Below are 24,599 nucleotides of genomic sequence, written 5' to 3'. Positions count from 1 at the left end.
GCCTGCAGGCATCTGTCAGGAAGCCAGACAAGGGTAACCAACAGCCAGGTAAGTAACTTCGGATGGCGGGGGATGTCAGGAGACCTTTGGAACTAGTTGGTAGGTCCCAGGGCCAGAAGCCACAGGGGTGTGTTTAGATGTCAGATTTACCAAGCAAGTCGTAGTGGAGGGGGTCTTGGTGTTGAGGCTGCAGGCGTCGACACAGGCTTAGAGGCGACACCCCTCACTGGATTTGGACTCAGAACAGCTGGTGAACCTCTTCTGGACTGGTGGACCTCCAGGACTCGGGTCGTGGGAGTCGGGTGCAGAGGTAGGTCCCGAAGGTGAGACTTTCACGGTTCCAAATGGCTTGGAAGAGTTTGTCTTGGTTTCTTTAGTGGACAGAACCGCTGTTCCTCGGAGTCTTTGTAGAAGTGGGTCAGTCCTCTCAGGGTTTGTGAGAGTCCCTGCATTGCGCTCTCTATCTAGACTTGCTGGCATCATACTCTATGATAATATCCAGGTTGGAACCGGAAATGGCCCTGTCATTCCACGCCTCCATATGTGCCAGACACCACCTCATTTCGTCCTTGACGTCCTCCATCAAAGAAATCAGCTCAAAATACTGAAGGACCCTGCGAAGGTGGAAGGCCTTGAGCCACTGAAGGGCCCTGTAATGCAACAGGCATAAGAAGATTGCCTGTATGGAGAATGACACGAGATATACCACTTGGGCAATCTGATGCAACAAAGTCATTGGCCTGGACAGAGCCTTTGTCAGTTCTCTCCAAATCTTTACTATCTATTTAAAGGAGGGAAGACTTAGAGTCCTTTCCAATGAGTTGATGATGAATCCGTGGAAGGTTGTCTCTTTGGACAGATTCAAGATTTACTTCTCCCTGTTGATGGCAAAACCCAAGCCTTCCAGCAGGTGAATTGTCATTTGTAAATGTTCCCTCAGTCTGTTGGGGCATTGATCCATCAGCAGGAGGTTGTCCAGGTAGATAATTTGAAGAAAGCCTTGAGCTTGGAGGTACTCCATCGCCGACTTTAGCATCTTGGTGAAGCACCAGGGCGCCAAGAAGAGACCAAAAGGCAGGGTCTTTAACTTGTACCCTTGTCCTCTTCATTGGAACTACAGGTTCCTGTGGTGGGGCGCAAAAATGGGAACCATCAGGTATGTGTCTTTGAGATCCATACGCACCATCCAATCGTCCAGCTGCAACAGATCTTGCAAGAGATGGATACCTTGAATCTTGAAATGACCAGCCTCCCATTAAACTCCTTGAGGTTTATCATGGGTCGTTGAACACCATCCCGCTTTTCCACCAAAAAGATGTTGCTGAGGAAACCCGTGGATGGTGATGTGACGAGGCAACTGAGGATTTCTGCAGTAATTACTCAATTTCTTTTCCTTTTAATATATGTTTATTGTATTTATACTTAACAGCGTAATACATGAATAACAATCTATCAAAACAAGCCCCTTGACCCCTGCGATTACCCCAACCGGGGTACACCAACATTGTAGATTAATGTTATCCTCTTTATTCCCTTTTTCCCGTGATCTCATCTCCCTTCTCCTGTGTCCCTGGCTCTCACAAATGCCAAGACTGCTTGATTGTACGACCTCCCCCACCCTCACACCCTGTAGTAGATGTACCGTAGCCACCTCGTCCAAGCTCTCAATCAGCCTCCGCCACCCAGCCACCCCAGATTTTGGCAAAATTCTTCTGGCAGCCCCATCCCTTGTAAGCTTCCTGCTCCATACGTTTACAATGCTCCATTCCTAACTCCCAGTCTTGGTGCCTGGGGGTACCTCGGAACCCCACCTCTGAACAATGTCTCATTTCGCCACAAAGCACCCCAAGTTTACTAGAATTTTCTGATATTGGGATAGATCTGAAGGTTCCCATATACCCAAGAGTGCCAGCCGAGGATGTAACTCCATAGGCAGCCCCATTGTCTCCTCCAGAGATAATTCCGCCACTTCTTGCTCTGTAGAGGTAGCTTGTTTCCCTGAAGAAAAAAAAACAACGGAAACGATGTGAATGAGGTTAGTACCTCCCAGTTGTGTAGAGAGAACGCCAGACAATCTCCCACCCTTTTTCGGGCGAACACTCACCTGACTGGGACCTGTGGAATTGTCCTCTGGAAGAGCCTCTTACGTTGCAACCTCCATGGCCTCTCCTGGAGGGGTAGAATTCCCCAGAGTGGGACTGGTCCTTCCACTGCTAGTTTCAGTAGCCTTGACCTTGAGGAAGGCCTCGGGTGTACAAGCGTCCCGCCAGGCAAACCCCTACCACTGCGGGCCCGACAGTAATTTGGGGATGAAAGTTTTTCTTCATGGAAGCCTTCCTTCTCGTCGAATGAATGTGGAAACTAATTTCCCTAGCTCTTTTATAAAGGGCTCCACAAAGGTCCCCCTTTGGGCCACTGCACCCTCTTCCATGGACTGTCAAATCCCCCAACTTGAATTCCACTTTAATCAACAGAGAGTGGCACCTCTCAGTAGACAGCACACAGTTGGCATTGCCAAGAAATATCACTGGGCGTTGTGCCGACCCGGAAAGGAGCTCCTGGAAGACAGGGTTGCCAAAGGATTTGGCCTCTTCTGCCAAATCTTAGATTTGTATCAGGGTACCAATGATTTTCAGGAGTTTGTCCATGGCTGGTCTATACCCTACTTCCGGTCACATATATTTTACCAGAAACGTGGCCATTCTAGTGTCTATGTCCAGCGTGAGGGCCACAATGGCACAGGCACCCAGCTCTGAAACGTGCCCTCACCTCTTCCTCGAAAGGCTTCCTGAGGCGCTTTGCCACATACCTGGCCACCTTGTTTGAGGGGGACCTGTCCGCAGAGTGGGGATGGACCAGATCATCAGGATACAACATATCTGAGGGATCCTCCTATCCCATGGCCTCGTGTGAAGGCATGCAGGGGGGAGCGACAGGGGATGGACACCAGGGCCAAGAGGGGCCCACCTCATCATTCTAATCCTTGTGGGAATCGTTGTCGTCCCCATCTGGTATGGAGGTGACAATGGCCAACTCATCAGGAGGGGAGCCAAGGCCAGTTTATTTTTGGACACGCTTAAATTTGCAGATGTTTAGACATCTGCAAAAATGACCACGAGTGGGCCAAACCCTGGGGCCTACACACTCTATGCACTATATAAGGGTTAACACACCACGTTGGACTTATTGCAAGCATTCCTCCCATCACCTTTTGAGATTTTGTTCAGAACGCAACTGCAACAAAAAAAGAATGTAACTCAGTTTACAGGGAAATTATCCTCTCCCACATATTATACATAAATAAAAAAATACAACTATTCAAAAGAGCAGGAAGATACACATTCACTGTTGGGCTTCATGCCTCCTTAAACTTGCATGATACCAAAATCACTTGCTGCCGCACATTTCATTTTTTGTGGCACTGTTAATAACAGCTGGCAATATTATTTGAGTTTCAATATACTAAAAGCGAAAGGGGGAAAATCGCAATGACCATGCAAGTATTTGAAAATATAATGTGAATTTTACCCAGAGATTTCAGTAAGAGCTTAGCTGACTGAGCTACCTTGGAGACGTTAGGATACTGTTCTTAGGTTTGCAGTAATACCATTAGTATTTTATCCACTAGACAATGTTTAGTATTTTGTCAGTGGCATTATATACATACCAGTTTATGAAGTATGTGTTAAATCAATTATGTGTTAATATATTCGTTTTCAAGTTCCTTAAACTGTGTCTTTTCGGCTTATTGACTCATCCTTGAGGACAGAGTTATGTGCTATGCTTCTGCTGTGTGATATGTTCCTAAGCCGCACAAAATATGTCGTACACAGGATCCATTTCTAGCCTTTTAATATTCTTTTATATCTAGGGTTGTGTGACTAAACAACAAGTGATGAGTGCTGTACGTCAGATGCAGAAAGTGTTGTCCACTCAAGAGGCCTCCTATCTTCAGGGTGTGCGAAACATGAAGAAACAGTTGACCATGCTGCAAAGTGAACTCCAGAAGCAGGCCTCCAAGAGTAACGGTAACTTTGTTTTTGATTCGCCACAAATAGGAAGTGATATATGATCCCTTCCTTACTCAATATATGATCACCTTCTCAGTCCAGCACAAAACCATGCACACACAAACTGATGATTCCACTCATAGCCTACGTTTTGGGCATTCAATGGACAACCTAATGTATTTTACCACAGACCAGCACATAACCATCCACTAGACTACCCAACATGTTCTCCTAGAACCCAAAACACAGTCATCCCACTTAAAAAACAATTCCACCTTCTGCAGGCTAGCACTCCACAATCCTGTACAGTCTCTGAGATGTTCTCCTACAATGCCAAACAGTCATCCACCAGAGAACTTGGGCCTTCTCCTACCACGCTGACAGCTATGTTATGTTATATCCACTTAGAATAGGGCAACAAATCACACCCAAAAGGTGTATCTCGGTGCTTTGCCTACACATAACTCATCTAACAACTAAAACAGCTAGGTTTTTGACAGTCACCCACCAGAGCATCCAAGGCCTTCCCTTCAAAACCTAGCATATGATCTTCCTTCCAAAAACCCAAGATCATCTTGTATTCACAATATAGGATTTCAATATTCAGCAAAGAACCCTACGCCTTTTCATTGGGTCCTCCACACAATCTAGCAATTATTAACTATCCTGAGGATTTTCATACAACTAAGAAGTTCATGACACACTTCACAACACTTGCACACTGGTCATTCATGAACATACCACGTACATCCAACAACGCCCTGTTAGGACATAACTGCTATTACATGGATCACATTATAATGTTTCCTCAATATATGCAATATAGAAACATTGAACAGAACACACTAAACAAAAATCCTCTACTACATTCAACATCCAACAAAGCAAAGGTTTAGGACGTCTTCAGCAGTCATTTTCCTCCCAGCAGAACTTTCTATCATGATACACCGCAGACAAACATTCAATAGAAAAAAACATTGGCATTAAACAGAACTACTAACATATACACATCACAATCTCTATATGCAACAAAGGGGGAGGTCATTCCAGGTAATCTTTTTAGGTGGTGCATACTTCAAACGCTGAAGATTAATTTAAGTGGCAAAATACTCGAGTACATGTTCCAACAAGTTATTAGCCCCCATTAACCCTGTCAACTACAGACCCATCTCCCAACTCCTGTATCTCTCTAAAGTGCTGGAGAAGCTGATTAACAGACAGCTGTCGAAACACCTAGAGGTTAACAACCTGTTGGACCCCTCCCAAACAGGGTTTAGGGCCACCAATAGCACAGAGGCTACACTGTTGGCCGTCACGGACAATATCAGAAATTCTTTGGACCAGGGCAAAGCTGTGGCCCTGATGCTGTTGGACTTGTCGGCAGCATTCAACACGGTCTCTCACCACCTCCTACTACAAAACCTACAAGAAAAAGGGATAAACGGAAAAGCCCTTGAATGGCTCAGTTTTTTTCTGCATAACAGAACACAACCAGTACAGCTAGGAGCCTTCTCATCCAAACCTAAACAACTGAAATGCGGTTTCCGGGAGGGAGCATCCCTCAGCCCCACGCTGTTCAATACCTGCGTATCACCTTTGGCACAAATTGGAACACAACGGGGTTTTGGTGTATGCTCCTACACAGATGACACGCAACTCACAATCACGCTAGGGAAGGGGCATCAAGATAGTAAAATGAAACTCAACAGCTGCCTTACCGAAATGGCTAATTGGATGGCAGATTACTGCCTAAAACTAAATGCAGACAAAACCAAGATCCTGCTCCTCGGAGAAGCCAAACACATCTGGGACACTTCCTGGTGGCCCTCCACTTTGGGAGATGCCCCTGCACCCAAGCACTCTGCCAAAAACCTGGGCGTCACGATTGGCGACACACTAGGCCCACATACACACTCTATGTGGGAAAAGCTTTGCCACCCTAAAACTTCTAAGAAGGCTCTTCCCATGGATCCCCCTGGAAAGCAGGAAATCAGTCACACAGGCCCTGCTGGTCAGTAGGTTGGACTATGGCAATGCCCTCTTCGTGGGCATGCCAGACTACCTATTTAAACGACTGCAGGTGGTGCAGAACGCTGCAGCTAAGCTAGTATGCAACAAAGGCAAATACAGCTCAGCCAAAGAGTGCCTAAAACAACTTCACTGACTGCCCATGCGTCAAAGATCCTGCTTCAAGCTCCTCGGTCACGCTCACAGGACACTCCATGACACGGGCCCCATAATCCTTCAGATCAGAATACGTCTGCCAGACGACTAAGATCGCAACATCTTGCACTTGCCGAAACAAAAAAATAAACAAGCCTAGAACAGGAGTCCGTATTTTCTCCTATTTGGCTGCACGACTCTGGAACGAACTCCCATTCGAACTCAGGCTGACCAAAGACTACAACATCTTCAGAAAAAAACTCAAAACACACCTTTTCACCAACCCCACGGACCCCACCTACTACCATAATCCCTAGCGCCCTGACATCCCCTGGGATAAATGTTGAGCTCTATAAATAAATAAATAAATAAATAAATAAATTGCAGATCACGGACCTGGAAATCACAAGTTTCAAATACAAAGACAAAGATTGTGATACGCTCAGACAAAGGAGCAGAGAACTTTTTACAGGTGTGTACAGTGAGTAAGGTCTAACTGAAGGCAGTGTAACCATTTAAATGAACGGGTACTTTATTGAAAATTGATCAGTAGTTTACTATAAATGAAGAGTGAAAAAGAAGTGAAATGTACGTATACCCCAATACTTCAGAGCGTTTCTGAAAGCCCACCAGTTGAAAGTTCTGTACTACTTTGTCTGAGCACCAGCACAGCTTTTGTTTATGCTTTTTAAACATACAACAGAATATATAAAGTAGAACATCTCACAAACATACATCATAAAAACCTGGAACAAACTAAAATACCCCACCGAAATCTAACACAGCCCAAACATGCCCCATACCAAGCAACAACACACTATATTTCCTCTGCGTGGCATTAATCATACGTACATGGGTACAAAAAGGTAAAGTAGTTGGTAACTCAAATACCAAATCAAACAACAACAGCTCAATAGATTAGACATTACCACCAAATAGGCAAACCAGAACACAATACCTGTAACACCGCATAACACGCTGATTCATACTTAAATCTAAAATGGACATTTGGAACTGTTTGGTAAGTTACCTGCGAACTGCCAAAAGCATAACGAGGCCTAAAAAAAGATTACTACACACTTTACAAATGACAATAACATGATATTACATAATCTTTAAGGCCTCTCCACACAGCCCAGCTCACTGAGTACAGAGAGATTTATATTTTTTCAGCCTTTCCAACAGCCAGTACACACTGGTGAAAGGGAAACTGCCAGCCTCTCCACAATCGTACAAAGAAAGTTCCTCCCATGCCAGCACAAAGCAGCCAATCACTGATCTTTTTGTGTTTTCTCACATCTCTAAAAACACATTCTGAGCAGAGACTGAGCCATGTCTTTTGGCAGCCAAACACAATGGTCAAAATCCAGTCCCTAGGGAATCTCGTCAGACACCAACACATGCCAGCCAAAAAGAGATCTGTGGATCTTGCCTTCTTCCAATCTGATCAGGTCCCCTATCACTGTCTAACACAAAACAGTCATACATAGATGTCTTTTTTCTTTTTTTATTCTTTTTATTCAGTTTTTTAGTATTTTAAGAATGATCAGCACATAAACATAAAACCAACAATGTTTTACAGTGAGGTGAGAGCTGATATCTTAATAATCATAGCAACGATAGAGGAATAAGCCAACAATGCTCGTACACCCATGTCAAACCAAAACACATATACCCCCAGTATCAAGTTAGAGAATATATTACAATATATCATACAAAAAATACACAAAAGCATTTAAACAAAAACATATTTTTCTCCCCTCTGAATATTTTCAGCGATTCAGCTCAACTTATACCTTCATTTTTTAGCTACCTATGATTCCTTCCACCTTACTAGGGGGACCCAGATATGCCGCCCCATCACTCTCGCCATTTTCCCTTTTCCCCTTTCTCTCATAAATTGCTCTTTCCATACTAAACAGTGAGAGTGACCGTGAGAACCACTGTTGAAATGTAGGGGGTAGCGGATCCAGCCAGGCCGAAGCGATGCTTATCCGCTCTACCGCCATTGCCACGAAGAGAAATTGATAAGCCGGGTTTTGCTGCTCGCTACAGCTAACTCCAAGTAAGATCAGAGCAGGGGTAAGTGCGACTTTCAGCCCTAGTGATGAATTAAAGAATTTTGTAATAGACTCTAGCAGTTTTTCCAGGCGTGGGCAAGATGCGAACATGTGTACCAGGCAGCAGCTAATAAGCCACACCGACGACAGTTAATCCCAGCTGACCCGCCCCACTGTGATATTCTTGACGGAGTATGGTAAAACGCAAAAATGGTCTTAAAATGCTGCGCTTGTAGCCCAGCTGAGCAAAGGGCCACCTGGCCTAGTTCTAGAGATTCAGAAAACCACTCTGGATCAGCACCCACCCGTTCCAACCATTTTCCTGCTTGTTTACCGAGATCGTCTGGTTTTAATTTAGTTAGTTCAGCTTACAATAATCTAATAACACTCTTCGTACTGCTCCTGATGATATCTACAACTTTGATTCTAGACAACCCCTTCTTACAAAAAAAACTGCATATCTGTAAAAATTTGAAAAAATTATTTCTATTTCCCCTTTTTAGGTCTCGGAACTGCGAACAGATTGCGAAGCAATCTGTCGTTCAGAGACTCTTTTGTAATCATTCTGGCTTTCGAGGAGTCAAGGGAGACGGACAAGCGAGGTGCACGCGCACGCAACCTTGGAACTGGGATCAGGTCGCGCGCGCTTCCTGTCTCCCATGGCTCCTTGGAAGCAGACTCACACGCACGCACACACATACATACAGACCCCCCCCCCTCTCCGCACATACACACACTCACCCACACACACTCACCCACACACACTCACACATACAGAACATCCCCCCCTCGCCGCAGCGCATGCGCAAGCACACACAGAGACCCACCCCCTTCCTACCTCGTCTCGGCGTGTCTTTGCGCTCCATGGTGACGTTCGCCAAATGAGGGTGAGCACTGGACAGACTGTCTTGCACAAGGACGGGCAGGTGCACAGTCGTCAACAGGCCAACAAGTCACCGAGCGCCTAAGGAGGGGCACCCTCTTTCAACAGGACACACCGGCTTGCCCCAGTCGCGTGCCGTCCCTGCCTCTCAGATTGCGTGCTAGTGCTCGCGCGCAGCCGCCGTTCACGGCTGCGCGCGCCCCCCGCAGCTGAAGCAGCAGGCCTAAGGTCGCCAGTACATAGGGAGTGCTTTGCTAATTGTGCCGGTGCTTTCTGGTGCTTAGCACCGGCACTTACCTATCAGGGCCGTGTCTACTGCATGTCACATTTATGCACATGCTATTTATTACCTCACTGACTGTTGCTGTTAGTGCGCCCTCTGTCGGCTTTCAGCCGCTACAGCATTGATGCCGCCCGAGACGATTACTAAGTACCGCTGGAGCGATGAAGAAATGCTCCCGCGGTGTCACTTAACCACCAGAATCAAACTGAGCTGAAAGAATGGGTGACTTAACTGCTGGCGAGCGGGAAAAGAAAGATGAACACTGACTCACTGCCTAATAGTATGGAGACCCGGGCAGTGGTTATGTGTGTCGTGGCTGTGACCTCGCATCCTCCTCTGGAAGGAAGTGAGGTCGGATATTCAAAAAGTTGCTGGACCCGACTCAAGTGAGTGGTGTGCTCTTCACGTCCTAGCATCCAGCAGCATTACCGGCAGCAGTAACGAAGCATTCTGGTGACAACCAACACGTCTGATTGCAAGTAGGTTCCATGCACACGTACACCACCACTGCCATGCACACACGCACACCACCACTGCCATGCACACACGGACACCACCACTGCCATGCACACAAAGACACCACCACTGCCATGCACACAAAGACACCACCACTGCCATGCACACACGCACACCACCACTGCCATGCACACACGCACACCACCACTGCCATGCACACACGCACACCACCACTGCCATGCACACACAGACACCACCAGCTGAGTGCAGAGTGCTGAGTAGTGAGTAGTGAGTTTCCAGAGTGCAGAGTAGTGAGTGCAGAGTAGTGAGTAGTGAGTGCAGAGTAGTGAGTGCACAGTAGTGAGTAGTGAGTTTCCAGAGTGCAGAGTAGTGAGTGCAGAGTAGTGAGTGTAGAGTAGTGAGTGCAGAGTAGTGAGTGCAGAGTAGTGAGTAGTGAGTGCAGAGTAGTGAGTGCACAGTAGTGAGTAGTGAGTGCAGAGTAGTGAGTAGTGAGTGCAGAGTAGTGAGTGCAGAGTAGTGAGTAGTGAGTGCATAGTGAGTAGTGAGCGCAGAGTAGTGAGTGCACAGTAGTGAGTGCAGAGTAGTGAGTAGTGAGTGCAGAGTAGTGAGTAGTGAGTGCAGAGCAGTGAGTAGTGAGTGCATAGTAGTGAGTGCAGAGTAGTGAGTGCAGAGTAGTGAGTGCAGAGTAGTGAGTAGTGAGTGCACAGTAGTGAGTAGTGAGTGCAGAGTAGTGAGTGCAGAGTAGTGAGTGCAGAGTAGTGAGTGCAGAGTAGTGAGTGCAGAGTAGTGAGTAGTGAGTGCAGAGTAGTGAGTAGTGAGTGCACAGTAGTGAGTGCACAGTAGTGAGTGCACAGTAGTGAGTGCAGAGTAGTGAGTAATGAGTGCACAGTAGTGAGTGCAGAGTAGTGAGTGCACAGTAGTGAGCGCAGAGTAGTGAGTGCAGAGTAGTGAGTGCAGAGTAGTGAGTGCACAGTAGTGAGTAGTGAGTGCAAGAGTAGTGAGTGCAGAGTAGTGAGTGCAGAGTAGTGAGTGCACAGTAGTGAGTAGTGAGTGCACAGTAGTGAGTGCAGAGTAGTGAGTAGTGAGTGCACAGTAGTGAGTGCAGAGTAGTGAGTAGTGAGTGCAGAGTAGTGAGTAGTGAGTGCAGAGTAGTGAGTAGTGAGTGCAGAGTAGTGAGTAGTAAGTGCAGAGTAGTGAGTGCAGAGTAGTGCGTGCAGAGTAGTGCGTGCAGAGTAGTGAGTAGTGAGTGCAGAGTAGTGAGTACAGAGTAGTGAGTAGTGAGTGCAGAGTAGTGAGTACAGAGTAGTGAGTAGTGAGTGCAGTGAGTAGTGAGTGCAGAGTAGTGAGTGCAGAGTAGTGAGTGCAGAGTAGTGAGTGCAGAGTAGTGAGTAGTGAGTGCAGAGTAGTGAGTAGTGAGTGGTGAGTGCAGAGTGCAGAGTAGTGAGTGCAGAGTAGTGAGTGCAGAGTAGTGAGTAGTGAGTGCAGAGTAGTGAGTAGTGAGTCCAGAGTAGTGAGTAGTGAGTCCAGAGTAGTGAGTGCACAGTAGTGAGTGCACAGTAGTGAGTGCACAGTAGTGAGTGCACAGTAGTGAGTGCACAGTAGTGAGTAGTGAGTGCAGACTAGTGAGTAGTGAGTGCAGACTAGTGAGTAGTGAGTGCAGAGTAGTGAGTAGTGAGTGCAGAGTAGTGAGTGCAGAGTAGTGAGTGCAGAGTAGTGAGTAGTGAGTGCAGAGTAGTGAGTGCACAGTAGTGAGTAGTGAGTTTCCAGAGTGCAGAGTAGTGAGTGTAGAGTAGTGAGTGCAGAGTAGTGAGTAGTGAGTGCAGAGTAGTGAGTGCAGAGTAGTGAGTGCAGAGTAGTGAGTGCAGAGTAGTGAGTGCAGAGTAGTGAGTGCAGAGTAGTGAGTGGTGAGTGCAGAGTAGTGAGTGCAGAGTAGTGAGTAGTGAGTGCAGAGTAGTGAGTAGTGAGTGCAGAGTAGTGAGTGCAGAGTAGTGAGTGCAGAGTAGTGAGTGCAGAGTAGTGAGTAGTGAGTCCAGAGTAGTGAGTGCAGAGTAGTGAGTAGTGAGTGCAGAGTAGTGAGTAGTGAGTGCAGAGTAGTGAGTGGTGAGTGCAGAGTAGTGAGTGCAGAGTAGTGAGTGCAGAGTAGTGAGTACAGAGTAGTGAGTGGTGAGTGCAGAGTAGTGAGTGCAGAGTAGTGAGTGCAGAGTAGTGAGTGCAGAGTAGTGAGTAGTGAGTGCAGAGTAGTGAGTGCAGAGTAGTGAGTAGTGAGTCCAGAGTAGTGAGTGCAGAGTAGTGAGTAGTGAGTGCAGAGTAGTGAGTAGTGAGTCCAGAGTAGTGAGTGCAGAGTAGTGAGTAGTGAGTGCAGAGTAGTGAGTGCAGAGTAGTGAGTGCAGAGTAGTGAGTGCAGAGTAGTGAGTTGTGAGTGCAGAGTAGTGAGTTGTGAGTGCAGAGTAGTGAGTGCAGAGTAGTGAGTGCAGAGTAGTGAGTGCAGAGTAGTGAGTGCAGAGTAGTGAGTAGTGAGTGCAGAGTAGTGAGTACAGAGTAGTGAGTGCAGAGTAGTGAGTGCAGAGTAGTGAGTGCAGAGTAGTGAGTGCAGAGTAGTGAGTAGTGAGTGCAGAGTAGTGAGTGCAGAGTAGTGAGTGCAGAGTAGTGAGTGCACAGTAGTGAGTGCACAGTAGTGAGTGCACAGTAGTGAGTAGTGAGTGCAGAGTAGTGAGTGCAGAGTAGTGAGTGCACAGTAGTGAGTGCAGAGTAGTGAGTGCAGAGTAGTGAGTGCAGAGTAGTGAGTGCAGAGTAGTGAGTAGTGAGTGCAGAGTAGTGAGTAGTGAGTGCAGAGTAGTGAGTGCAGAGTAGTGAGTGCAGAGTAGTGAGTGCAGAGTAGTGAGTGCAGAGTAGTGAGTAGTGAGTGCAGACTAGTGAGTGCAGAGTAGTGAGTGCACAGTAGTGAGTAGTGAGTGCAGAGTAGTGAGTGCAGAGTAGTGAGTGCAGAGTAGTGAGTGCAGAGTAGTGAGTGCAGAGTAGTGAGTGCAGAGTAGTGAGTAGTGAGTGCAGAGTAGTGAGTAGTGAGTGCAGAGTAGTGAGTGCAGAGTAGTGAGTGCAGAGTAGTGAGGGCAGAGTAGTGAGGGCAGAGTAGTGAGGGCAGAGTAGTGAGTAGTGAGTCCAGAGTAGTGAGTGCAGAGTAGTGAGTACAGAGTAGTGAGTACAGAGTAGTGAGTGCAGAGTAGTGAGTGCAGAGTAGTGAGTGCAGAGTAGTGAGTAGTGAGTGCAGAGTAGTGAGTAGTGAGTGCAGAGTAGTGAGTAGTGAGTGCAGAGTAGTGAGTGCAGAGTAGTGAGTGCAGAGTAGTGAGTGCAGAGTAGTGAGTGCAGAGTAGTGAGTGCAGAGTAGTGAGTAGTGAGTGCAGAGTAGTGAGTGCAGAGTAGTGAGTGCAGAGTAGTGAGTGCAGAGTAGTGAGTGCAGAGTAGTGAGTGCAGAGTAGTGAGTGCAGAGTAGTGAGTAGTGAGTCCAGAGTAGTGAGTGCAGAGTAGTGAGTAGTGAGTGCAGAGTAGTGAGTGCACAGTAGTGAGTGCACAGTAGTGAGTAGTGAGTGCAGAGTAGTGCGTGCAGAGTAGTGAGTGCAGAGTAGTGAGTGCACAGTAGTGAGTGCACAGTAGTGAGTGCACAGTAGTGAGTAGTGAGTGCAGACTAGTGAGTGCAGAGTAGTGAGTGCACAGTAGTGAGTAGTGAGTGCAGAGTAGTGAGTGCAGAGTAGTGAGTGCAGAGTAGTGAGTGCAGAGTAGTGAGTGCAGAGTAGTGAGTGCAGAGTAGTGAGTAGTGAGTGCAGAGTAGTGAGTAGTGAGTGCAGAGTAGTGAGTAGTGAGTGCAGAGTAGTGAGTGCAGAGTAGTGAGTGCAGAGTAGTGAGTGCAGAGTGGTGAGTGGTGAGTGCAGAGTAGTGAGTGCAGAGTAGTGAGTAGTGAGTGCAGAGTAGTGAGTGCAGAGTAGTGAGTGCAGAGTAGTGAGTCCTGAGTCCAGAGTAGTGAGTCCTGAGTCCAGAGTAGTGAGTAGTGAGTGCAGAGTAGTGAGTGCACAGTAGTGAGTAGTGAGTGCAGACTAGTGAGTGCAGAGTAGTGAGTAGTGAGTGCAGAGTAGTGAGTAGTGAGTGCAGAGTAGTGAGTAGTGAGTGCACAGTAGTGAGTGCACAGTAGTGAGTGCACAGTAGTGAGTAGTGAGTGCACAGTAGTGAGTAGTGAGTGCACAGTAGTGAGTAGTGAGTGCACAGTAGTGAGTGCACAGTAGTGAGTGCACAGTAGTGAGTATAGAGTAGTGAGTGCAGAGTAGTGAGTAGTGAGTGCAGAGTAGTGAGTAGTGAGTGCAGAGTAGTGAGTAGTGAGTGCAGAGTAGTGAGTAGTGAGTGCAGAGTAGTGAGTGCAGAGCAGTGAGTGCAGAGCAGTGAGTGCAGAGCAGTGAGTGCAGAGCAGTGAGTGCGCAGGGTGAACAATTCCAATCCATACCACATAATTCCATTAAACACCACATGCATACACTCCATAACACATGGCTAAAAGACATTGCCATTTACAATGCCATTAGCTCTAACTCAAATAAATCCGAGACCTATTGCATTTCCAATGCTTGTATTATTGAGTGGGGGAATCGGCAGGGGTGCCCATGTTCACCTCTGCTTTTTGCCATACATATCGACCCGCTAATACGTCTACTTGTGGTCAACAATGGAATTCTCCCTATGGTCTGTCAAGATTTGAAATTTAAAGTTTTCGCCTATGCGGATGATGTGGCTATAGTTGCGGCAAACCCCTCTACTGAACTGAGGGAGGTAGAGCTAGTAGCGCAAGAGTTTGTCAAATTCTCTGGGTATGCACTGAATTGAGCTAAAACACAAGTTATAAAGAATAGGTATGCTATGATAGATGATCTCTGAGTTACAGAATCTGCAGTATATCTGAGAATAACGATCATGCCAGATCTGGGGGATCTTATAGAGAGAAATATCTACCCAGTGATTAAGAAGGCGAGAGCTGATTTTGATAGAATTAATAATTTGCATTTATCTTTAGTTGGCTGCTGTAATGTGGTGAAGATGATGTTTTTACCAAAAATTATTTATTTATTTAGGGAAATACCGTTGAAATTTGAGAGACACTGGTTTGTAACACCAGAGTGTATTGTAAATCCACAGGAGCGAGGGGGGCTTGGTGTTCCTGATTTTGGATTTTATTATTGGTCAGCAGCTCTTCAATATATGAGTCTATTATTTGATACACCCCCGGGGAATATTGAAGGGGAAACAGGCCTCCCTGATGTATATAAGCTGCTGCTCTGGGATCATGCAGAGAACTGTTTTATGAAATTTAACGACCCTAGTTACTACAACACTAGAGGCAGGTGCCCTGAATCCGATACTGCTTAAAGCTATGATTGTAAACATGCATTCCATATTTGAAAAGGGGGAGATAGATACGGTGCAATGCACAGCCAGCGCATGGCAGGAATTTGGGATACGGGTGCAGAAATTGCCGGTATGCGCGCCAAATATGCCACTCTTGCACCATACTGCAGTTTCAGTGTCCGGTGAAACTGGTGCGCCTAAAGACCTTAATGAGGTAGAAATGCACACGATGGGTGATGTGTTTCCAGAGGGGAAATTTGTAGAGGTCTCAGCGTTCCTCGAGGATGGAAAAAATACTGCAATGCGGATATAGATATACTCCAGATTGCGATCCGCTTTCCGTACACTGTACCCACAATTTCCTGCGGAGCCGCAGACCCTAGGGGTATTGCAGCTCATCTACACAACTCCATCGAGATCACAGCTTATCACACGATTATATCGCTCCTCACAGAAAGATGGGATAGCCACAGGAGCGGGGGGTCACTGGACAAGTGGAATGCGACTCTCTCTGCACCAGTGTCTGAAGAGGTTTGGAGGGAGTGCTGCAGTTTGACAGGACAGCTAACAGCAATCGTAGATTGATTCATTTTATGTATTTACATCAAATGTATTATACATCTGCTCAGCTTTAGAAATATGGTCAAAGAGAGTCTGCCAGTTGTGTAAGATGTAGCACAACTAATGCAGATTTCCAACATTTATCGTGGTCCTGTCGGAAGATTGGCACATTTTGGTCACAGGTCACGCGCAGTCTGACAGTAATGGTGGGGGTACCAATAGCATGCTCTTCACAACTGTGTCTGTTGGGAAATATCGACGATATTAAAGCCTCTATTGGAAAATTGGTGGCCGTGGTGTTACTGTTAGCTAAACGTAGAGTCTCTATACATTAGAGCGGTAGACCCGCGCTGACGCATAAGAAATGGTTGCAAGACATGGTATACTGTCGGGATCAACTTACCTGCTACGCTGAAGAATTGCCCAGTGCCTCAAAACCTTGTGACATATGGGGCTCATTAACTTCCTACTTGCTTACCATGAATGTTGATTGTCTTTACCTGCACTGTAAGGCTCTGCTAAATTTGTTTTTATATTTTACTGCTATCATACTGTTGCTTGCTCTTATAACATGTCCATGGAAGATTGATGTAATGTGCTGACCTCGATACTTGTGATATACAAGCCTACACAAAAGCAGATACCCTTTTTGGTTGTAAATGTTATGAAAATGCATAAATAAAAAAATTAAAAAAGTTAGCAACAGTCAACTCTCAAACAGTGTCAAATCAAGTAACAATTCAGTTTGGTGGGACCACAGTCCCTTAAACAATTACACTACAAAATCTAATGAAAGGAAATTGGAATTAGATGCAAAAAAGTTGCTAAAATCCTCACTTCGTACATATAGTTCATCCGTGAGGCATATTACATATAAAATACTCCAAGCTTTTTAAAATCCTACATAGCCAGTCGTTATCTTAACATTTTTATAAAACCTAGATGTAAAGAATCACTTGTTTATTACCATCTGAAAAATTTTGCCTGCAGCAATTATTACATCCAAGGAATGCATAGTGAATAAATAGCTCAGGGCTCTCTGCATGAATTGACATCATACTTAATAAAAATCAGTTTTAAAATTCTCCACTTTTCTACTTTGTAAAATTGACAATGAAACAAGGTGTGTACATTTTAGCATTTCATATTCAAACAGTATTTACAATCCCCCCTTGCTTTCTTTGTTAAATTGGATAATGCAGAAAAGGCAAATATAGGGTTGACCCCAATCCTAAATTTTACAATTCTGTATCTTATATCTTGATCTATTAACACTACAATGCACAGAAATACCCCATCATTACTCCAAGAGTCTATCAGTTAGGGTACTAAGATCTTTGTTTGGAAATATTTCAAAACATATTCCCGAGACATTATTGCTTTTTTCATATTTAAGTCTAATCTGGAAACTTTCACAGGAGCATCCAAGGTGGGAGAATCTAAAGATAGGAGATCAACTATTCTTTTTGGCTGCCCTCTTAGATTCGCAGCCCACCGAAGCTCACTACTAAAAGGTTAATTTTTACAGTAAAGGGTGATTTTGTCTTCTCTGGATGCCAGTAATCTATTCCAAAATGTTAGCATTAACTTCAGCAATACAACATACTAGTAAACCAGTCTTGTTTCCATCATCATTGCTTGTATCATAGGTGATACACTTTCAAACCCTGGCCCCCCCATTCATTCCAATTTTGAAACTTACTCAATTATAATATTTCAGTACCATATAGATATTTTGTTTCAAAGATTTCTCTAAACGCAGCTAAGATTGGCACCAAGGGGGGAGGCTCCATAATCCCTACTGAACTTCTGTAGCACTGCTATGCTTGGTAAAACACGTTTTTTACTACATCTAAATGCATCTTCCAATCCGAATCAGATGTAGGGCATTCTAAAATATCTGTAGGTGGGCACTTCCTTCTTCCCTTGTTTTGTCTAAGAACCATTGGTACTTTCGTTTTTCACAACCAAAAACTAAAGCTTTGGCCTTTTCCATATTTATTGTTAATTTATTTTTCTCATAACAATTAGAGAAGCATTCCATTTATTTTCTAACCCTATTTGTGTCACATCTATGATTACCAGGGCATCAGCATATAAAACGTAGAGAGGGCACAGTCTTCCTCCCATTCTGGGAGGGAATAGACGAGTACTTGATGGAACTGAGGGTAAATCCATAAGATCGTTTTTAATATGACTCTGGTCCACTTTCCTCTATGCATTTCTCTAATGATTTTCAAATAATTTACCCACTGATCTCCTGGGAACATAACATTTACTTTACTGAGTTCATCTCTGAACTGGACTGAACTAATCCTCAGTATTTCCTGGAATCTTATGACTGAATCACAGACACTATTGTTTCCCAATTATCCTTAAAATACTCTCTTTTCTGATTAATCAAGGATTTATATTGAAGGCTAATCCTTACAACTTCTTCTTCTATATTGCTGCTCCCAACCTTATGTTTCTCCTTCTTTAACCTCCTTAGTTTTCTTTTTAACCCCTTCGAGGCTGATGACGAGCTGGGCTCGTCATGGTGTAGCCCCCTCAAACACTGATGACGAGCCCAGCTCGTCATGAACAATGGGTTTTTTAAAAAGTCAGCATAGAAGGAGAATCAACGCAGCGCGCATGTGGTTAATGCAAACAATGAATATTAAACCATCCTGGGGTTGCCGGTTCCACTTGCCTTTTCCTGTGTACATTGTCTTCCCAATCTCTACATTAACATTTCAGAACACTCTGTACAGTTTTGTTACACCAAGAATTTAGGTCAGTTGAGACTTCCGCTATACTATCAAAGGAGCTTTTCAACTGAAATTGGCCAAGAAGCCTTATCTGTTCTTCACCAATGCGGGTAACTAATCTTTGATTATTCAACCTGTAATGGGAAAAGTAAGCTTAGCCGTTCATTATCACTAAGCAAAAACAAAGTTGTACACTTATTGGGAAGTGGTTGCTTCCACGCTCTTTTTGTACACTAAACCCTTTGATTAATTCAAAATACCAGGATGGAAGATACACATGATCAATTAGGCATTGTTGCATTTCTTACTTAAAGGTTTTGGAAGCATGGATTTGATCTGTAAAGCAGCCATTCTGACATACAAATCCTAAATTGTTTAACACCACAGTCTAGTCTCTATCAAATTGGGGGGTGGCGGAGCTAGGCGAAGAGCGAAGATGGCTGCTTTCTAAGCGAGCTTCTTGCGACAGCCCATAATATCCTACAAAAACATCCTAATAAGTGATCTGAGACACGTCAAACCTACAGCGGAGCCGAGAAAGGGAACGTGAACCTAGCGAAACGACTTTGCACACCTCTACAACTACTCTGATGCTCCGTGCGGAGGAGGGGACACCCGAGGCCTGGTGACAAAAGTGAAAGTGAATCCACGGGCTAGAGCACGATTCCAACCCGGGAAGCACAGCACGGCCAACAGGGGTGAGCGGACCCGGCAGACCTGCGCGCTGGAACCCCGGAACGTCGGAAGGAGGCTGCAGCTGCGGGGGCAGAGTGAAACGCCCCCGTTGTGTGAGGAACGGTGCGGCGGGCCACGAAAGCAGCCCGGGAAACATCTGGAGGCGCGGACGGAGGCTGACTAGATGCGGGCTGAGCTCGAGGAGAGAATCGAGCTGCAGCATCATTGACCCCAAAGCGGCACAGGTGAGGCATCCTTGAGCCCAGGTAACGGGAGGAGGGCAGCCTGGTCAATACTGAACTGTAGCCCAGAAGAGTGAATCCCAGAGTGGAGCCTTGGCTGGTGACCTGGGCGGGCAGGCTTCATTGTGGGACACCCGAGGCGACAACCTCCTGAACGGACCTCCCTAGTGAGGCCACACGGGGCCTGGAGCGTCCTGGGACAGCCGAAGGGGCCCACCGGAGGCAGGGCCCACTGCCGGCATAGGCGCACTCAGAAGGATTATTGCACCCCCATGTACTTACGTTTGGCTGGTCACAGCTAGGCCGGAGGTGCCATTCAGGACAAGAGTGCCCTGGGGTTGGAGCAGTGAAACAACACACAATAACGCAACAGGAGATAAACTGGGAGATCACTGTTGTTGGCAGTATCTACAAGCAGAATAAGGAAATATAAGCATTAATTACTACAGCGCAGCTCCCCGGAGACAATAACAGACCATCCCTTGTGTAGGTGACCTGCGGCGGAGTGTTCGAGGGCTGCAGGCCTGCGGTACCGAATACTTCACGACACATTCCTAACAGAGGCTGCGAGTCAGATAACTTTACCACCCGAACATGGGGAAGCCGGACGCGCCCAATCCAAAATACATTTTGACCAGGCTAAGAAACAGCAGGAACAAAGCGTGGATGCACAATCTGTAACGCAAACTTCGCCGGGAGCATCGGGAGGAGTAACAAATAATGACATACAATCCATGTTTACCACAATTCAAGCCGCACTGTCCAATATCGACGGGAAGATAGACTCCCTGACGTACAGAGTGAACAGAATGTCTGAACGACTTGATAAACACACAGAACGGATTGACATGGCGGAGCGTAGAATATCGGAGGCAGTAGATACCCAGGTGCAACTGGATGCGAAGCAGACGAAGATGTAGAGACAAATGGCGTCAATGACGGAAGACTTGGAAGCCCGGTAGTGGAGAAGCAACATTCGCTTGATGGGAATTTCGGAAACAACAAACACTGGTCCAGTGGAACTATACGTCGAGAGGCTGTTGCTCTCCATGTTGGGAAGGGACACCTTCTCTGAGGTATTCATTATCGAAAGAGCCCATAGATCGCTCATGCCGAAACCACCTTCTGGATCCAGACTGCGACCGATCATTGCCAAGATTCTGAACTACAGAGACCGCGACACGGCACTTCGGAAAGCCAGAGAACTGGGGAAGCTATCTCATGAAGGAATGGATATATCTCTAAATCCGGACTTTACCTCTTCGGTGCAGGAAGCGCGGAAGAAATTCATCACTGCAAAACAGAAACTGAGGGATCTGAGTATTACATACGCCATGCTATACCAAGCTAGACTGTAGGAGAGTAGGGTCTGCTATCCTATGGTCACCCCAAAGTTTAGCTTTTTGCTTCACTGGTTTCTGACTTAATGTGGCTGTGGGCCAGCTAATCAGACCCACAGCCTGCTGTTCTCTCTCTAAATGAATGCAAATGCACTCTAGGTGCATTACCAATTGCAACTGGTTCACCTTATAGGCCCCTGTAACAGTGTACCTTAGGTACCCAGGGCATAGGTGTATCCAAGGCCTACCAGAGGCTGCAGCAAGTATTGTGCCACCCCTGGCCTGGCCTAGCTATTTGACACAACTGGCTGTCCACGCAGCTGGGGTAAGTTGATGTAATCACCTCTTACTTAGATACAGTATATCTATATCTAACATATATGGACACATGGTAACCTATAAGTCATTCCTATGGCAGGCCTCGACAATCCTGGAGGCAGAGTGCTTGGTTTCATGTGAGATGGTGCTCTGGCATGAGCTGAGCCGGTCTGCAGCTTTCGGAACAACATCCTTTAGCTGTTTTCATGATATTGCCATACCATATACTCTTAAGTGCATTATGAACCTCGAGGTTAAATGCTATCTTTGGTTTGGCTTTATCAAAACATGTCGAGTAAGGTGTCATATGACTTGGAATACTACCCCCTCGCCAGTTCTGGCGACGGGGGTAGCATTCCACCCTTCTAGAGGGAGACGACATGTACCTAACCTGAAACCCGGGTAAAGTTAAACATGAGCCTCAGCATCACAAAATGGATGCCACCACAGACACAAGTCTGACCTCCTGCTGCTGGGAGTCCTTCCTGCTTGGGAGGCCTGGACAAAGGGTTTCCTGTCAGGGGAGGTGCTTGCACCACCCCAGACAGGATTTTGTGTAGTGGGTTAGGGAGGGCTGAATAGAATGAGACATGCCTGGGGCACACAAGGTGTCCCTTTGCATATGCCAGTTCAAACCGGAGCTGGGGCTTTCCAGCCCCAGTCCTGCCGCGAAACTGGACAAAGGAAAGGGGGTGTAACCACCCCCCTTCCTGGTCCCCCCCCAGAGGAGGGACCTAGCAGGTGATCCGGCCCATAGATTTAGTTTAAGAGTAGGAGCTGTGTCCTAAGACTTCAGATCATCCTGAACTCGACTTGAAATAAGAAGATAAACTGGACTTCGACATTCTGCTGCACAGAAGACTTAAGAGAATCTCCTTTTTGGCCAGGGAGTGACCACCCTGTGAATACAGGCACCGTCCAGCAACTCGACGACTGCTTTGCTGCCGCCGGAGCCCGAGCCCAGAGCCCGACAAGACTTGGATTCCCAGACATCTCAGAGCCCGATCCACAGTCCCTGAAAAGAAGAGACCTGTGGAGGCACCGAGAGACGTGGGACCGGCCATCTTGGAAGATCCACGAGGAGCTGACTGCGCAGCCCCTGAGGCATCCTCAACGCTGTGCTTTGGGGTTTGAGAAGCCCCACCACCGAGCAGCATCTGAATCGAAGATCAGCCCCCCAGCATCCACGAGATCTGCGTGGGGCCCTTTTGCATTTTGCCACTCGACGCGTCATCCCGGTCACTGGTCCGTTGGCTAGTGGCCATCTTGGCGACGAAATCTGAAATCCGCACAGCTGGTCTGGTTGCTCCAGACTGGCCCTTGCTCCTGTAAAAAGGAGCAGCCCCTCTGACCTTGCTGGTCAGAGTAAGAAGCTTGCATCGTTTCCTACGTGGCTTGCATTAGCCAAGGCCTGTTTGCTCCAATCAAGAAGCCGACACCGCCATCAGGTAGAGCATTCGTGGGACAGCTCGTGATCAACTCCTGGACGTTGCTGACCTCTTCGTGTCCACGTGGCTGCAGAGACAATCTTCACTGCTTCACCTGTTGGCACCCGACATCGGCTGGTTCCCTCCTGGTTCCACTGTAGTCACTGGCTAGTGACTTTGAACATTGTTCCCTCTGCTTTCAGGTCTTCACTTCTTCAGATCCACCCTTGGATCCACCGGAACTCTTCTCAACTGGCCCCCTGCAGCATCATCATCTTCAGGCTCCATTGAACTGCACGACGAAACCCGACGTACTTCCACACCTATGCACCCGCTTCCTGTGGGTGAGGTAACGCTGGCACTCCGGTGCTCCTGTGTAGAGTAACATCTCTAGTGTCTAGGTTTCAAGTTGTTAGGTTCTGGTCCATCCGGAAGACTCCCTTTGCAGTAACTTTGTAACTTTTACGCACCCATTGAAAGTCTATGGGCGCCCGCGTGTAACTTCTAACACTGCACACGCACTCCGTGGGCCTCCTAGTCACTAACTCTTGTTAGCTCCTTGTAGTCCCAGCGATTCTGAAGGCCCTAGGCCTTACCAATGTTCGTATAGCGGTTCTTATACCACTATTTTAGCATATGGTTTGAGTGGCCACCAGTGCCTATCCATATTGTGCAACTTTGTATATTTAAACACTGTTTTGTTTTAACGCATTTGCTTCTGTGCTCATAAAGAGTTTAGGGGATACTTGTAGTAAATAAATATATATATATATATTTTCAATATATATCTGTGTGGTGTCCTTTCATTTGGTATTCAAGGGGTTTGTATATGGTAAAACAGCTTGCTTCACATGCCTTTATAGAGTTTAGCCTAAGACTGCTTTGTCCACGCTACCCCTAGGATAGCTGGTCTATAAGGTTGACTTACAACCAATCATCATAAGGGTTGTTTGGACTGATACAAGGTGGTCACTAGAACTAGTGAACATCATATATCAGGCCAACTTCTCACACAGACTCAAAATCACCGTCGACGGCAAGCGTTGGCGTACTTAGATAGACACAAAATAGACGTGGCCTGCTTACAAGAAACACACTTCACTGAAACTAGAGAAAAACAAATTGGAGCGAAATGGGCCTCCTTCAGACTGACATCATCCTATTCTTCATATGCTCGAGATGTCCTGATATGGGTGAAGCGTACAGCACCATTCACTCTTATAAAGGCAGTGCATGACGATCAGGGGCGATATGCGATATTGCAGGGTAACTTTGGGGGTACAGTGCTAACCATAGTAAATGTATACGGTCCAAACACCGACGACCCCTCCTTTTATGCTAAAATTTGGACACAACTGAGCGGTTTCCAACCTGGCACTATTCTTTGGGGAGGTGATTTTAATACTTTTCTAGACCCCACAATGGACAGATCGACAGGACTATATAGATATGGGAGAAACTCGGCCAAGGTCATACGAGAAGGGATGACAAATTGGGATTTGGTGGACATATGGAGACAGAGGCATCGAGACAGAAGGGAAGGGACGTGCTTGTCATCAACACACCTTACTTGGTCCAGACTTGACTACTGGTTAATAATGCAAGTACCTAAGACATTATCTGACCATGCAGCGGTTCGAATCCAATTAGACATTCTGACACACACCCCGAGGCAGTTCACATGGAGGCAACGACCGACAGCGCTACAAGATCAGGTGTTTAGGGAAGAGCTCTGCCAGGCACCGGATCCGTCCAGAGTACAAGAACCCTCTGGGAGGCATTTAAAGTCACCATACAGGGACATTGTATAAGCATGCATGCAGGCATGCTGAAAGATATATAGAGACAGCTAGAGAAAATTAAGACTGACATTCTGGGATTAGAGCGAGAATTTGCGGAAACCCAAAGCAACACGATATTGGCTTAAATTAGGAAACACATTGATAAATATAACAAATTTGCAGATGATGAGGTTAAATACATTTCCCGCAAACACACAGCTTGAAACTATGGGGAGGGGGGTAGACC

General features: G+C 46.3%; 1 protein-coding gene across 2 annotated transcripts in view; it reads left to right on the top strand.

The window, feature by feature from the left end:
* The window catches only part of LOC147677618 (fibulin-7-like), a 163,246-nt gene that overhangs the window by 54,221 nt on the left and 84,426 nt on the right, over positions 1 to 24,599 (top strand). For both annotated transcript variants that reach the window (XM_086945271.1, XM_086945272.1), the window contains exon 2: positions 3,872 to 4,028. In XM_086945271.1, coding sequence (XP_086801397.1) covers positions 3,872 to 4,028 — 157 coding nt within the window. The remainder of the gene's footprint in view (positions 1 to 3,871; positions 4,029 to 24,599) is intronic.

The sequence above is a fragment of the Lissotriton vulgaris genome, chromosome 12, assembly GCF_964263255.1.
Source record: "Lissotriton vulgaris chromosome 12, aLisVul1.2, whole genome shotgun sequence".
Classification (NCBI taxonomy): Eukaryota; Metazoa; Chordata; class Amphibia; order Caudata; family Salamandridae; genus Lissotriton; species Lissotriton vulgaris.
Note: the sequence above shows the minus strand (reverse complement) of the source record. Positions and strands in the feature narration are given on the sequence as shown.